This window comes from Diospyros lotus, chromosome 4, assembly GCF_014633365.1.
Source record: "Diospyros lotus cultivar Yz01 chromosome 4, ASM1463336v1, whole genome shotgun sequence".
NCBI lineage: Eukaryota > Viridiplantae > Streptophyta > Magnoliopsida > Ericales > Ebenaceae > Diospyros > Diospyros lotus.
The window spans coordinates 440902-458333 of NC_068341.1; the positions used below are offsets into that span (position 1 = coordinate 440902).

General features: G+C 36.3%; 3 protein-coding genes across 4 annotated transcripts; 1 reads left to right on the top strand and 2 right to left on the bottom strand.

The window, feature by feature from the left end:
• Positions 1-323: 323 nt before the first annotated feature.
• On the bottom strand, positions 324-1875 carry LOC127799639 (PLASMODESMATA CALLOSE-BINDING PROTEIN 3-like). The gene is made up of 3 exons (XM_052333849.1): positions 1396-1875; positions 1191-1224; positions 324-710 (listed from the first exon to the last, which is right to left on the bottom strand). The coding sequence occupies exons 1-3, from the start codon at positions 1724-1726 to the stop codon at positions 458-460; spliced, it is 618 nt and encodes a 205-aa protein (XP_052189809.1). The 5' UTR covers positions 1727-1875; the 3' UTR covers positions 324-457.
• Positions 1876-2747: 872 nt separating this feature from the next.
• On the bottom strand, positions 2748-11124 carry LOC127799638 (ubiquitin carboxyl-terminal hydrolase 2-like). 2 transcript variants are annotated; one of them, XM_052333846.1, is made up of 3 exons: positions 10861-11124; positions 7397-10410; positions 2748-3723 (listed from the first exon to the last, which is right to left on the bottom strand). In XM_052333846.1, the coding sequence occupies exons 2-3, from the start codon at positions 10402-10404 to the stop codon at positions 3462-3464; spliced, it is 3270 nt and encodes a 1089-aa protein (XP_052189806.1). In that variant the 5' UTR covers positions 10405-10410; positions 10861-11124; the 3' UTR covers positions 2748-3461. The 2 variants fall into 2 exon arrangements, with proteins under 2 accessions (XP_052189806.1, XP_052189807.1); XM_052333847.1 differs by having other exon boundaries at positions 2755-3711.
• Positions 11125-15786: 4662 nt separating this feature from the next.
• LOC127799881 (ethylene-responsive transcription factor ERF062-like) lies at positions 15787-17195 on the top strand. The gene has a single exon (XM_052334116.1). The coding sequence runs from the start codon at positions 15837-15839 to the stop codon at positions 16953-16955; it is 1119 nt and encodes a 372-aa protein (XP_052190076.1). The 5' UTR covers positions 15787-15836; the 3' UTR covers positions 16956-17195.
• Positions 17196-17432: the final 237 nt, after the last annotated feature.

Consider the following 17432-nt stretch of genomic DNA (forward strand, 5'->3'; position numbering starts at 1 on the left):
CAGTTTAATGAGAATTGATCTATTCCTATAATTTCCCTTACTTGTATACAACATAAATCGTTCGGAAACATTTTGGAATGTCCTCTTGATGTTGTATAATCTCAAAGGAAATTTTGGAGAATGAAGGGCTTCAATTGGACTGCAAGCCCTGGTGGCGAGCATTTAATTTTGCAACCTATAGCTTCATACTTGCTAGCCATCTTTAACTTACCCACTAAATTCATGAAAATAAATGCAACGAAAAGAACCTGCTAATTTGAATTTGCAAAATCTACAATAATCCATAGCAATGAGGTTGGAGGATTCACTTACAACTAACTAGCTGGCCACTCTACAAGCAAAGCACCTTCACAAACCAGATAATTAATCTGAAGTTTACTAGCAGCAGCAATGCTAACAACCCATTTTAAATGGCTACAGGGTATTGACAAAAATCCCTAACAAAATTGCAGTAACCTTAAGTCTTCAAAGGCCGCCTTACAAGGGTTGATGATACATGGAGGAGGGAACAAGAAAGCCAGAGAGAAAAGAAAATTGTTGCGATTGAGAACTCAAGACAAGCTTTGGAATGGTCTATGTTTGGCGCTGCAGATCCCACAGTCGGTGCCAGTCCTCCATTGTTGTAGACTACAGGCACGGTGGTCCCTGGTGGAGGTGGTGCAGTGACAGATGGTGGGGTTGTAGTTAAAGGTGTCCCTCCTCCTGCTGAGCTGAAATGTTGAAAGATTCCAATAAGAAAAAGATGAAGAAGCCATTAAGCATCAGCAACAAAAAAAATACACAACAGTTTTCAAATAACTGCTAAACAAGTAGCTAGAAATAACTGGGAATCAAAACTCCCATCACAAGTAGAACAACTGGGAACCAAAAAGCAGATCAATTCTTCATATGATCGGAAGGGGATTTATCCTCTCTTTCACTCTCCGGACAAGGCACTGCAGGGTCTATAAAGTATGAAGCGTAGACTACTGGTTGTAGAATTAAATTCTCCCCAGGTGATCACTTAATTCCTTGGCACCATCCTCAAATACTACCAGAAATACAAAACTAACCTTCCTATACGCTAATCAATTTTACAAATATTCTTTTTCCATCATATCTATCGAAGAGTTAGTAACTAATCGAGGGTAATTATGTTCTTGAAGTCACAAGATGAAAGTAACCACGAATAAATTAAGGTAATAGCATACCTTGGAGAAGCTGGATAAACACAGGATCCAAAGCCTAATTGAAACCAAAAGCCAACCCAAAGAACCAAAAAAAGAAAAGAAAAAGAACAAGTTAACAATAAGCTTGCCTCTTGAGATAAACATATGTCTAATACGAGAAAACAGGAGATGGAAAAGAAGAAGAAGGAGAAGAAGACGAGATGATAAGATGATCAGACAAACTAACTGGGGTCGGTTTTGGCGATGGTTGCGGCGCCAGAAAAGTTGCAGGAGGAAGGGGCATTAGCTTTGCGCTGATAGTAGCTGTTGAAGGCATAGGAAGCATGGTTCTGAATAGAGTTGGGAAGGTAACACAGCCCGCTCGACTCTATGGGCGCGCAGTCGGCTCCGGCGGAGCAGGCGTAGTCCAGGGCCTCTTGCAGCGCCCCGTAGCTGGCGTCGCTCCTCGCCACGCACCACGTCGCTTCCACCACCGCCACGTTCAGACCCAGCACCAGCAGTACCACTAGTGTCATCGCCGCCTCCCCCACCTCACGCGGTACTGGCGTTACTGCCATGGTTGGAATGGACGGCCAGGCCAGGCCAGCCCGGAGGAAAGTTGTATGCTTTTTGGAGATGGTAAAGCGAGGCGAAGCATGGAGAGAACCAAAAAAGAAACAGCCACTGCAGTGCAGTGCAGTGCAGTCTCTTTTTCCTTTCGTTTTTGGCTTTTGCCTTTCTTTTTCATTCTTTGTATTACACTGAATAATAATAATACCAAATGGCATTTGGAATATCACAATTTTATTTTAGTGTTATTTTAAAGTTAAATTTTAAAATTAAATAACAAGCAAGAAAAAAGTTAATTTTTTATGTAAATTTTACCTTAACTAATTCTTATAATTTCATGTAAATTATTCTATTTATATGAGATAGAGAAAGTTTTATCACTTGATAAATAAAATTTCGTAATAACTAAAAGAAACACGCGATGCTTGCATAGACCCACCACATATTATAATAGACAAAACACCGTAACGACCACATGTCACCTATGATGCACAAAAATGGCTTAAAGAGCATCATTTCAACATTTTTGACACGTTTTCATTTTCAAAATACCAAAAAATTATTTTCAAACTATTTTTACAATTTCCCAAACATTTTAGGATTGTTCGTCTCCAACCTATGTTAATTAGTAAGTTATGGATCATACATGATAAAATTTATATTTATGCTTATTTAAATACATTAAGAAATTTATGTTTATTTTTAAATTGAATAATTATTTTTATAATTTTTATTTTAAAAATTATATATATAAAAAAATCTTTATATTTTTTTATTTATACATATTTTTGTTTAAATATCATTTTTTTACTTTCTATTTTTGTATTATATCCATTTTTTGCTTCTATTTTCATACAACTTAATATAGCCAAGCCACACATAAGATCATATTGACCGTAAGTTGCATTGTAATGATCGCGACCCAAAATATAAGTAAAAAATTACGATGACTAATGCCTCGGATTTAACGTATTCTCTTTTTATGAGACCTTGAATCTCAAAAAAGTCAAAAGTTAAAGTTAATCTTACCCCCTAAACAACAATTATACAAGGTAAAATGAAACACAAGGCATCCCGAGTATGGTTGCCTACAATTATAGCCATTTTATGAGGAAAGGAATACGGTGAAAACCTTCTTCGAACGTCATGTAGAATATAAATTGTGACAACCTAATTTTCTTGCTTCAAATGTAAACTTCTACCACTAGGTTACATTATAAATCTCATTATTTTGGGAATCATAATTCTATAACCAGATAAAACCATGACCTGCCATGTCAACTGGACAAAGGGTGAAGAAGCAAACCCAGGAAGCTTATGGCCTGTGGTTTGGCACGGAAATGGGATCTGCTGGCTGCTGGTGCATGCATTTTCAGAATAATCATGAACCTCCTCCTCCTCCTCCTACATCCACCCCTCATGGTTGTAGCAACTATAAAAGGCAAATGAACCATTGTGATGCAAAAACAAACGGCTCAGATTCCATGGAAACCAACAAAACTCATTTTCTCATCATATTGAAGGATATACATCATAGAACTAACTCAATTTGGAGAGAAACCCCCCCCCCCCCCCCCCAAAAGAACAAAACTAGATTAAATTCTTCATAATTGTTGTACTCTCTCTCTCTCTCTCTCTCTCTCTCTGTGGTATACATCGCAGGGTACTCAGTGGATTTCCGAGTTCATCTATTAGAAAGGTCATGAAAAAACCAAAAAAATATAATGGGAAATAAATATTTTCTCAAAGAAGATTTTCATAAAATAGGATATAGGCCTCACTGCGAAGAACTTCTTCCAAAGACGCCTGCCGAACGTGAGTATCACTGGCATGATACCACACAAAACCTCCATTTTCATTTTCTTCTTTCTCACTGTTGCTGCTGTTTCCCTTTCCTCCTCTCACATATGCTACGTAGTGGCCCCCTCTCATGCTCCCCTGATGCTCCACCACCCCAAGAAGCCGAAACTTGTATTCCCCTGTCTCTCTGCATCTGTGTCCAATCCTAGTTAGTTACAGCATCATCAACACCCATACGCTAACCAGAGGTTTAAATAGCACATAAACCAGCACACTGCGCTGCACATATCATTTAGCTACAGAGAACAAAATATAGTACCTAATCTTTAAAAAAAAAAAAAAAAAAAAAGTTATGAACATGGCTAGTATAGATATTCACTGTAAATAGGCAATTAGAAGTCCCAGTAACTCTATAACAAGAACAATTTATAATCACAACTCTCCTCCAACTCTTGCAAAGAAGGAATCAGGGAAGCCTAGTGAGTGCACTAGGGGCGCATGTTGCTACACCATTGTCATTCTACTCCATTCCCCACCCAAAATTTGACAAGTTAATTGGAGTCACTTCAAACCCTTATAATAGCCCTCTCCACCAACCAACCCCACTAGGGAAAGAGACCACAAGTTATCCACCCCATCTGTTGCTCCCACATTTATACTCCATCACTCTCCTCCAAAGACTTTCTGGTCCAACTGCAAACCTCCAGAAACACTTCCCTGAAAAGGATTTGTTAAAAAGACGTAAACTTCTAGTCCCTTCCTAGCCCTCCTCCTCCTCTTTATTAACCAATCAGATTTTAACTGGTTCAAGAAAGAAGTGAAACAGCTCCTCCATGCTAAATGCCAGGCAACCAATCTCAACTAACAATAACACATTTTAATATAAAGGACACACCATGTGCATGACCTCAGTGTACATAGGTTCTGCACATCAGCTTTTTCTTTTCCGCAGAAAAACTGTGTTTCTTAAACCATGAACTATGAAGAGTCTGGATCAGAATTGCATACAAGACATCTTTGGTGATATACAAGAGATTGTAAATAGTGCTAAACATCTTTAAAGCATCACATAGAAGAAAATTTTGATGTAACAATGACATCCTTCAAATTGTTGATATAGAAAAAGAAAATATGCTGCCAAATGCCTACCAAAAAGAAATTAACATATCACTTAAGCTGTAGTTACATCTGTAATGGATTTGCAGTAAGTTGCATGCATAGAGGCTTGAAATAGAAGTCTTGAATCAATGACATGTGTCAATATAAAATGGAAACTGCAGGTAATCCCTGCACAACGTTTTCTTAATTTTGAATAATTTGGTATGTAACCATTACTCAGCATGAAGCATATAACCTCCCTTCCCACAGAAAAAAAAAAGAAAATAAAAGAAAAAGAAAGCAGATAACCCCCCTTGGTACCGAGCATGAGGTCCACTTCTGCTATTCACCTTTCACAAGAAGGGTGGCATCCATATGCTTAAATCATATTTCAGATAAAGCAGGAAAAAAAAAACTCTTATTTTAGATAGTTACCTGCCTACATTCTGAGAGATTGTATGGAAAAATGAAGCTTTAGAGCATGCCATTCTTGGCGATGGGATTGTCAAATATCATATGAAGGACAAGATCGGTGATTGATTTCAATGCAAATCATTCCAAACTAACTTCAGAGGAGCCTCAATTCAGTTCTCATCCTTGTTTGCAAAAATCAATGCTCTCTGTTTGGTTTTCAGTTGGTTGGTTATCTACATTATAGACCTTGTGATAAAGCCAAGTGTCCATAAAACCACTACAGATAATTAAGTATAACTATGGAATTCTAAAAATTTAAATTCCATATCAATATCACCGTCAAAAACCTCCCTCCCCGCCTATAGTTTCTTTTTTACCTCTACATTGAGAAATGGATGGCTGTAATTACATCAATAACAAACCAAGCCTGCTAGATGAAGGCGGTTATATGGATTCTAGCTCAAAAATCATCTCCATCTATCACTATATCTTTTGTAAGGTCATTATAGCCTATGTCATGACTACAAGTTTTCCACCAAGTTTTTATTGATAGTCCTCTTATCTCTTTTGCTTCGAATTCCATACATTTCATTTCATCAATTCTTCTCACAAGAGCATATTTGGTTTTTTTCTCATATGACCAAAAGATCTTAACTGTGTTTCACATATCTTATTCTTTAAAGGAGCTACTCTAGCCTTAATATGGATAGCTTCATTATTAATTTCTTTCCTTTTCTATGTGAATGCACATCTAATATCCTCGTCTTAGTTATAAGCTTGTATTCTGTTTATGTTGGTGTTCTATTGTCCAACATTTTGTGTCATATAATGAAAATGATCTTATAGATGAATGATTGGCAACATTAGCTTAGAAATATTTCGATAACAAGAAAGACATTGGTTAGATAGATGGCAACTCTATAACACATCACAAAATATATATACACCTCTCAACAAATACCCTCTCTCCAGACTGAGTTATGCTAGTTATGCTAAAAAATTATCAGATAAGGAGAATCAGGAGGTCGGATTGGTGACAATTTGGGACTTTGGGGTGGCATTTTAAGAAAGTGTTCCAGATTGGATCAATTATGGGTACACAAACTGAATTGACTCATATGCACTCCTAATTTACAATAAGAAAATAAAGAATATACAAAATAAGAACCCTGACTTTATTACAACCTTCCCCTCCATGTCAGTCTTCTGTTTATGATATGATCTTAATAAAACACACACAATAGTCATTACCTAAGAAGCGGGAAAATTTCTGTGAAGGTGTCATATCATGATACACACTTGTGCCAAATACCAGAACAGGAGAACTCACCAAACACTTCAAACTGCAACTTGGAAACCATCCAGTTCTGTCCTATAATGTTTTGATTTTTTTAATTATAAGATGAGTGTCTTATAATTAGAGAAAAGATACTTCCTATCTCCTCTGAAAGCGAAAAGACCAACACAATGTAGAGCTCACAGTTTTCCAGAATTCCATCAGAAACTCCAACAGGAGGATTTCTCTAGATTGCACCCTCCTTCAGCACCCTAATAGTACCAAACCTCTTTTTTTTCCCCACTCACCAAGAAGTAACTAACAATTTTTTATTCCCCTAAAATCAGTCAAAGACAATGATATTCCATTAAACCACAACTAGCTTGTCAAGCCGTCCACATAATCCAGATCTTTCTCCTCATGGTAGAACATGCAGAACAGCATGCACTCTTTCTTTCCAACTAGAAGGACTTGAATACCATACCCTAGAGGCTAAAATTGAGCAACAAGGTTAAGGGATAGTAGAGAAAATTCAAATCTAAAGTTCATCTTAACCAATTGCACCTGTATTTCCATTAAACTTGGTTGTGAAGGAAAATACTAGTGCAGTAACTTTTCCATTTCCTTGCAATTGAATTTGCGGGCAATATCACCTAATACAATGAATACACTTACAATAAACATGAGCCAAGGCCAGAGTTGTTCAAGGTAACTAGACCAATCCTAAAGCTTGAATAAACTAATGAAACAAAATCAGCCCCCTTAATTTTCTCATTATCTTCCAATGTCATGCAAATATGTGACTTAACACCACAATGTAAACACAAAACATGCCTAATATTTTATTGGATGCCCAATTATTAAAAGAAATTTTCTAGAACCACCTTAAATTGGGGAAGTGCAGTTATACAAGTATATATGGTATACCTATTATATGTACCACATTCTTATCACATTTCTTTTTCACTATTGCAAGAATGAAAATAAGAAAACAAATTTACCACACAAAACAACAAACAGATTTTGTTAAACATGGAAAATGAAGTTGACCAAACGAAAAGGTTTTAAGACAAAGGTTAGAAGCTAACACCTGGGATCTATGTATGGTCTGAGATCAATCATCTCTCTGAATTCTACATGGCCATTCAATTTACTCAAACGACCACGAGCATCATGGCTGAACCTCTTAAGAAGAATAGTCAATATAGGTGGTGTTCTGTTAATTAAGGTCCTTTTAGTAGCATCTCTCTTCACCTTCACACTCTCAAGAATAATCTCTTCATTGCCACTTCCTTCTGATTGAGATCCTCCAGATAACAAGTGCTCCTTCCTTTCCTGGACCACATCACTATTACATCCAGCTTTACTAGGCTCAGCAACACTGCAAGAGTCACTGGCTTCACCACTGACACTTGATTGACTACAAGTTCTATAACTTGAAGACTGAGTTAGCTCTGCCAGTAAATCACTCATCTCATCAATTCCTTCTCCTGACTGAGAAACTGCCAGGATCGGCTCAATTTTTTGTCTGGCTTCATCTTTGTAATTCTGGTTATCACCATTTCCATTATCTGAGACTAAACTTTCATTTGTAGCAGTAACACCGCCTTTTCTCCTCTCTCCACTTAGGTTTCTGACCTCACTAGGGAAATGGACACGCTTTGCAGAACTTGTTGAGGAACTTAGAAGTTTATCCTCAACCCCACTTGTCCAAATCTTTGATGTAACTTTCTTCTGCATTTTCCTTGACTGAATCATTTGCTCTTGCAGAGCTTTTGAACAATTTTCACAATGCCAAGCATCCTCTTTAGAAAGAAGGTCGGGCTTTGTAAAATATGCCAAACAACTCTCAATGGACACTGGAGAATCACTATTATCCACCTCATCTGGATCAGAGTCACTGCTATTTCCAACTAAGAGACCAGTTTCTGCAACTTCATTTACCTGAAAACTATTGTCACTTGTCGGGCCAGCAGCAATCTCTGGCTCATCAAATAAGTCTCCAAAGCCATCAAAATCCAATGAATCTGGTTCACAACCAACAGCTGATGAGTAGGTATCACCTTCTCCTCTGAATACCTCCCCACTAGTTGAACTTTCTTCTTTGTAAGGAAGTAACAAAACTTCAGAACCTTGAAGCTGCAAAGGGTGCTCACTCTCAAAAGAATTGCCTGGATAACTAACTTCAAGATTTGACTCCCAATAACTAGAGGAAGCCTGAGAATTAGCTCCTGATCTATCTAGTAAAGAAATATCATTCTGATCAGCATCCTTGCCTCCCAAATCTTGACTTACTGACGAATCATTTACTTTTGAAGCCAAATCATAATCATCTGATACGGTGATTTCGTCAAGGTAATCCAACCATGTCAAATTTTCCAAAGAGGTTGCTACTTCTACCTTACAATTTGAGTGGATCTGCCTTCTATATTCTATGACATCCTGTAATGAGGCACCGTTTTGAACAGCATCACTTTTTCCTGAATCATTAGTTACTGCAGTAAAGATAGCCCGTGATGCTGTATCAGGGTTGTTTGTTATAGGATCTTGTTCCAGGTAATCTAACCATGTTGACTCATCTAATGAGGCCTCTGTTTTATCACAAATATTATTGAGGAATGGCTTCTTTTCGAACTCCGCAGCAGTCAAGAGATCTGATGAATCTGAACTTTTCTTATCTGCATCTGTATCTTGGCCAACTGATTTAGAATGTGCAGAATCAGATAATGCATCTCCCATTTTTTCATCAACAGGCACCACAGATTCTGCATGGTGGGAGGATGTACCACCAGCTGATGGATTTGAAACATTTACAGATGCCTCAGAACTTGCATCCTTGTTAACTTTAGGACGACCCCGTCCACTTCTTTTTGGGGGCAGTTTTTGTTTCTTGGCTTTAGAAATTGATTGAGCTCTTTTTGACTGGGGTTTCTTGGTTGGAACTGGGAGTGAGAGATCCATAAATGGCTCAAACACTGTTGAAGAGTGACCACATTCCAAACAAGAAACAGTACTAGATAGTTGACCGCCAAAGATGGCATCTATAAAAGTAGGACCCAGATTTGTAGAAAACCCATTTTCCCGGAAGGTACTCCGTTTTCGTGCACTGAGTTCTTCAGTACACAAACAATCAAGTAAACAACGAAGCAATTCATGACTGTCATGCTGTTGATATCCCCTGAATTGGGGAGCCTTGGTACAAAGACACCCAAAAAAGGATCTTGGGTTTATCACACTTCTCAAGCCAGCCTCCGGATTAGTTTCAACAAAGAGCTTCTTCAAAGAAACGGTAAGAGGCCCAATCGATTCATCCATTTCTAAGAAGTGATCCCGCAATCTATTCATCGCCAAGAGATTCTGCATGACTGAGTTAAAGAAGCAAGTATTACCAAGATTAACCAAACCTCTGACTAAGTAACCACTTCTCCCATCCAAACTTCTCAGAACAGTGCTTTCTGATTTTACCTTGCTTGAAATACTGCCACTCCCAAGCCAAACATCCTCAACATCCACAGGGGCAACTTGTGATGACCTGCCCTTTATCAGTTTCAAGATATCTGCTAGTGGATCTTTTTGTTCACCAGTTTCCTCCAATTTTTCAGCTGGAATAAGCATATTGCAACGGAAGCACCAACGCAGCTGAAGGTTTTCAAATTGGATAGCCATAGGGTGATGGGTTAGCCTGGCATGCCGAACTGCATGACTTTGAGGTGTTGTTGGAAATCCAATCCCTCCACAAGAAAAATGCGCGCAATCCAAACAAACCCAAATTGCATTGCACGCTGGTTTTGCATCCACAGAACCTCCCCCTTTCTTCTTCCCCTGCTTGCCTCTTCCCTTGCTTGCCCGCCTATCAATAACACCCTCCCGACAATCTTCACACCTAATTTGTTCTGTAGACCCTATCTTTGAAGAAAATTTTTCCAAATCAATACCCCTGTCAATATGGGGGCATACTTTCCTCTCTTTTGTGACTGAAAGTCCATCATCCACAGTCTCCATGGTCGAAATACTATGCTGAGCAGTAGTTTTATGAGAAGGGGTAGACACCCGCTTCTCCTTATGACCACTGCGAGCCTTCTTAACCCTTTTCCCCATTAATCCCTAAAACCAATCCAGAAGAACCATAAATACGAAGAACAAAAATCAAATCCACTAAGCAAAGTAGCAGGCATCCAAATTACCAGCAAAGAAACCAAACGAAACCAATACAATAAAACCACAAACAAAACAATCCTTATGAAGAAAGAGAAAAGAAAAGCAATCTAAGGAGAAGGCCAACTGCTCCCAAACCCAACAGTGCCGACGACGGGCAAAATATAAACCGAGGGATACACGCAACAGTCTGAACCGATTATTTCGCTTAGAAGATAAAACGATTTGAAAAGACAGAAGAACCGATCGCAGATTTGTGTATTTGGGAGATATCCAGATGCAGTTGTGGTGATAAAAGCATTCGCGTCAGCTTCCCAGTGATCGAACACGGAAAGAACAGTAGGTAACCGGAACCCAATCAATAAAACCAGACAGTAGAAAGCATAAAAAAAGATTAACCTGAGAATCGGAGGGAAATTGCCGAGATTGCAAAAATAATCTCCAGCGGGTTCGAAGGAAGATTATGTTCGAAGATGGAGAATCTAAGGAGAAGGGAAATGCAGTGTTGTTGGTGTGCACATGTTACGGCGCCAGGGGCACCACCACCATCTACTCTGGCTGTCCCTCTCTCTCTATCGACGGGGAGGAGAGAGAAGGCAGAGAGGAGAGAGAAGCAGTTAAAAACACAGGCAGACAGACAAAAGGGTTTATCTTTGGGGGGGGTGGGGGGACTTCAAGCTGTAGCTGAGTTGGGGTTAAAGCCCTAAATATATTTTTTCTTCTTTTAATTTATTTATATTTTAAGAAAAACCGGTAACTACGTTCAATCAATCACTCCTACCGTCCAAATTTTTAGACTTATATTTTAAAAAAATAATAAAATAATAACTTGTTCTATTACTCAAATCCTTCAATTTTTTTTTTCGGTCAGTAAATAATTTGTCTAATCTGTGGATCGAATTCGACGAAAGGATTCATATTCATGAATTATCTGATTATGGGTTATAAAATCTTTTTCTTTTTTAGTTTCGTTTAATTTATTTATTTCTTCTAGTCGAAATAATAGAATTGGATTTACTTTTGAGAATTTTTTTTTTTTAAAAAAGAATTCCTTTGATAATCCATTTTTTTGGTTTTTTTATGATATTTAGAAATAATTTTGTTCAAGTTAAAAAAATCATATATCATTATCTCTTTTATGTAATACATCTTTCAACGAAAATGTTACACACGACTTAACATTACTTCAAAAAATAATAAATTTAAAAATTTGATATAAATGCTCATATTATATTAAAATTTCAAAATAGCCCTCACACACGATCGTTATTTTTTTGAGACGCCTAACATATTTAAATATAATAATTAAATGTTGAATCATTTAATAAGTGGGTTTCAAAATAAACTTTGGTGTGTGAGTGAAAAAACATCTATTTATCTTCCTTTAATGTGGCAATTTGAGGCATTTCATCCTTTATAAGCCTAAAAGTCATTTTATCCCAATCCTATATATACCTGAGGTCAAGATAGAACATCATTAACATAAAAATGTCTAAACCCATTCAAATATGTCACAAATAGCATGCATATCCAAAGAAATATTACTAGTCAAAGGTGAAATATATATCCCGTTAAATTCATATTTTTATTTTTATATTTTTATTTAAATTTTTTATTATTTTAATTACACATCAAAACTTAATTTTTAAGTCAATTTAATTCATGTACTTTGACATTTTTTTTCATTAATAATTTAAATTATTTATTATTTCGATTACACTTATCAACTTGTATTTTTTAGTCAATTTAATCTATATACTTTTATTTGTAAAAATAAATAAATAAAGTGAGATAACAAATTTCATATCACACTTTGTTTACATCAAAGTATAAAAATTAAATTAATTTAAAAATACAGAGGTAGGGATGCAATCAAAATAATAAACAAAATTCATATTATTATGAAAACAGTATTAAAATATAAAGCTTAAATTAACTTGAAAATACAAATTTAGAAATATAATCAAAAAATTCGAATAGCCATAAAAAAGTGAAAAGAAAAAATATAAATATAGGTGTGACCCACCATATGAACATGAATGTAACTGTGTGGCATGGGCAAACACACACCATGTGAAAGTAACATGAAATAAATTAATAGGTTTAAAGGCATGTCTAAAAGTTTGTGTATGCGATGAATTAATTAATATTTCAGACATACAAATTTCCTTTTTTCCATAAATTATTTCTAGCATAAATTAAATTAAATAAGACATAAATTGGAGATGCATATCTATTTTTAATATTTTATTATATATATATATTTTTTAATTTTCTAATGACCTCATCATGTGTATACTTTACGCCTTATAATTGACTCTCATTCACTTAATTTTTCTACTGTTTTTTTCAATTAGAGATTAATTTTTAGACTTTTAGAAAGTTTCAAACTTTCCTATTTCTCGATATTTTTCTTATATTTTTCTTCTTTTCTCGGTCTACCTTTTCTTACCCTTAAATCACTAAGAATTTTATATGTATATATTTATATTTTTGGTAACTAAAAATTATATTTAATAGAGGAGAGGAGAGAATTTTAGAAAAATAAAAAATAAAACGGTGGATTTACTATATATATATATATATTCTTTCTATTTTAAAAAGGAATTAATACAAAAATAATTAAGCTCTACTAGGTTTTGTTGATATCCCAGAACACCAACTCCGATAATTTGTTTAAAAGCGTGGGCTGGATTTGTAATTTCACAATATACTTTTATTTTTTTTTTATAAGAAAAGAACAATAAATTAAAAGGGTGAGAAATTAAGAACCTACAACTGCATGCATGCATGCTTGCCAATATATAGTTGTTTTTGGAGGTGGGAAAAGTGTAGTAGTAGTGGGCTAACAACATCTGCAACAAACAGCAGAAGGCCTTAGCAATAAGGGGCCTTAGCAAGGTGGCCCATCATTCCTGGCCCAACATTGCTGCCCCAAGTGCTTCTTCTAATTAGTATATATATATATATATATTAATTAATTAATTAGTTATATATATGCATGCATGTATCTGAATGTTTTGGACTAAACTTAGGACCTTAATTAATTATCACATAATAAAAATGCTACTGTTTAGATGTATATCCCTATATTTATTATTTTAATTAATTATTGTCATTTGTAAGCACTCAAACACTAGCTACTAATATTTAAGGAGTTGGCATGGAAAAAGGTACCATGCCAGCCATATATATATATATATATATATATAGCTTAGCTAATTAGCTAGCTTCATATAAGGGTTTAATCCAAATAGAAGAGGTACGTACGTACGTAGTTGCATGACCAGACACACTAACCTTGTTTCTTTAATTAATTAACTATGATTTGATATTTATTAACTGATCCATGTTGTTGGTAACAATCATCAAGATTTTTGCAAATGTGAGATTAATTTGTATCTCTTATCAAGACAGTCATGATGATCATTTTAGTATTCAAATATAAACAGTACTATTAAAACACTTGAGTAAGTTAGAAGATGTGACAAAACGATCGATCTATTAAAATTAGATCATCTACTATTTTTAGTGGTTAGACAAGATGTTCAATACACACACTATAAAATAATATATAGAACAAATTAACATTTGTAATATATATATATATATATATATAGGTTTCTTTAACTAAAAGGCTTTAATTAGCGGGTAGTTGTGGAAGTTAAGAAGCCAACATCCCAATAACTGTAAGTTAAACTAAGGGCTAGTAGTGGACTTATTTTACATACATAGGTTTATTATATATATATTGCAGTGTACGTACGCATTATGTCTTTTATTATTATTGTTATAATAATTAATTTACTGCAGTTTGGTGAAGCCTCATCGTCCATGCATGTTATGTATCTGCTGCTGCTTAATTTTTTAAATTGAGAAATTAACTAACTAATTAATCAGTAGCTAGCTAGCTAGCTAGAGAGGGAGATGGCCGGCCGGTCGGTTACAATTAATTAATTAACAAATAATTAAGAAGCATTATTAGTTATTGTTGTATAGGGGTCTTCGATCGATTGTTAATTTGAGGCTGAAATATATATATATATATATCACACAACGTACGGAACAAAGAACTAGCTAGCTAGTTAGTGTGCTTGATATATATAACTAGAAAGGAAATTAATGTGAATGAAAAAGGGGAAAAGCAACTTTGAAAAACATGGCCTCATGCTTGCTTGCTAATCTTCTTCAAGATGAGATGATGAGAGGCAGACAAGACAAAAGGTATATCATCATCAGCCAGCACCATGCATGTCTACCTGTATAGAGTAACGATTCAAAAACACCACCAAACGTGGAGAAACATTTGTCATATATATATATAATAAGAATTAACTTCAAAATTGTAGAATAGCCAGACGGGCTCTTTGGAATCTCTCTCTCTCTCTCTCTCTCTCTCTCTCTCTCTCTCAGAGAAAAGAAAGTTGAGGTAACTTAAGATGGATGACTGCAACAGACCCTAAAAGTAATGGGAAAGCAACCATATTTGAGGCTCAAACTGAGGGCTGGGAGAGATGGGCCATACAGTCATCAGTTCCCTTCAATATATGTATGTATATATACAACTTTTTATCTTTTCTTGAGTTCGGTAAAGTGCCTCCTAACCCATCTCAGAATTATAAGGCACAAAGAGAAGCCTGAAGAAAAGCCAAATAAGAAAACCCAAAATATGGTCTTGACCCCCCGGAAGCCTAGCTATTTCTTTGATACTTCATAATTATTGATGGAAAAATTAGACACGGCCATTCGTTTCTCATTCTTCCTTGTGCAACCAATGTCATTTAAAATGCTTTGCATTAAGACCTGTTCAAACTTGATAATGATTCTGATGATAAGGTTGACAATTAAGCTTTGGTGATCTCGTTAATTAGTATGGACTTTCTATTTCCCTTTACCTGTAAAATCAGAACTCATGATTAATGTCTATATGCAATTAATTAACTAGCAAGAATAATTCTTATGTTACTTATCCGCAGTGATCTGCAGCTACTCTCCCTAATATGAATTAATGATGATATTGGTATAATTAATCATTGCAATAAAAAGTAAAGCAAAAGAATATATGTTTGAAGAAATGGCATGATCATTAATCAAAAGGGGTTGCACCAATGCATGCCATGGAAGTAAAGCAAAGGTTTGAGAGGTTGTGGTTACCGGTCACTGTCTTGGAAGAATTAATATTCATTCATTTCAGCTTTAAGGGGGATGATCTGAGTCAGACAAAACTTAGTAATCCTCTTAACTTAATTTTTTAATGAATACTGAAAGATAATCCTCATCTCAAGCTGTGTTCTTAAGTCCACATACACATGCGCCACACACAATTGTAACAGGTCTCTCTCTCTCTCTCTAGAGGAGGATCGTCACTTTACAAGATGGAAAGGTTCGTGCTGAAGGAACTGCAAATCCATTGTCAAGGGATGGGCATGGGTTCAAGGTTGATTGGGAATGCCAGTCCAGAATGCAATTCCCCAGTGGAACAGGCTCCTGCAGCTGCCGTGCTAGATTTCACCATAACACGTCCATTACCTGGTGGTGGATTGGATCTTCTCTCACGTGGATCTTCTGCTGCTTCTGATCTGAAAGGCAGTAACATTAATATTCCTGTCAACAACTTGCTCAAATCCTTCCCGCAACTGATCAGCCACGATCATCATCATCATCATCATCATCATCAATTACCAGCAGAACCATCCAGCTCTAATTCATCAGCAGCCACTTCACAATTCCCAAATCTTGATTTGTTCCCAAATCCTTCATTTTCTATGCCCCAACTTGGCCAAAGTGAGCTCCAAACAGGGGTTGAAGTTGAGTGGCTTAGCAAGATCAACAGCAACTTGCCCAATAATTATCCCTCTAAAGGCTTGATCAGTGATTACTGGATCAGAACCACCAAGACTCAGCCGATGAAGTATGCCGGAAGAAAATTATTGCAGCAGCAGCAGCCTCGCAATCTCCACAACAAGACTTCTTTCTCATCCCAGCAGGGAAAGATATATAGAGGAGTGAGGCAAAGGCACTGGGGAAAGTGGGTTGCCGAGATTAGGCTACCGCGAAACAGAACGAGGGTTTGGCTGGGCACCTTCGGCACAGCAGAAGAGGCTGCTTTTGCATATGACACTGCAGCTTACATTCTAAGAGGAGATTATGCGCACTTGAACTTCCCAGATCTAAAGCATCAACTTCAGGCCAGCTCTGCAAATGGTGCCACTGCTGCGCTGCTTCAAGCCAAGCTACAAGCAATTAATGAAAATAATATGAAGGCCGTAGATGATCATCCACAACCAAGCCAGATTAGTCCAACCAGAAGGGAACAGTTAATTAAGTTTGAGTTGGAGAATAAGGTTGGAACTGACGAGAAGATTGAAAAGAAGAATAATCAGCAGCAGGAGGTAGTTCCAGATGTTGTTGATCATGCATTTCAACTAAGTAGAATGCCATCCTTGGACTTGGACATGGACATGATTTGGGATGCCCTTCTAGCTAGTACTTGATTCATGACATATGTGCCGCCTGTCATTAATGAACCATCATTCACATATTTAGGCTACTTAATTAGATTCTTCAAGTGGTTATGATTGATTACTTCTTGGTATGTTTGACAAAGAAAAACAACCAGACTTTGGATTTAAGCCGGTGATGATGATCAGTTTGCTCTCTCTGTAGATGAGATGACTATACTTTAGTACTCTCCCAATCTTTTCCATAGTGTTAATTTTTTGATAAATATTGATATCGTGTATTTTATCATGCAGTTCTTATTCCTCTTTTCTTCTTAAAATTTCATTTGCTAAGAGTTTGTTGATTTTACCCAACTTTAGGACACAAGTAATGTTGGACTTTGATTAACATTCAAAGCTCTCACTAGAAATTGGAAGATGCAAACTTCCCCTTTCCCCTTTTGGTATATATTCTTCGGATTGGAAGAACCGAAACCTTTCTTCTGGTAATAGTAGTCGCCAAATTTGGAA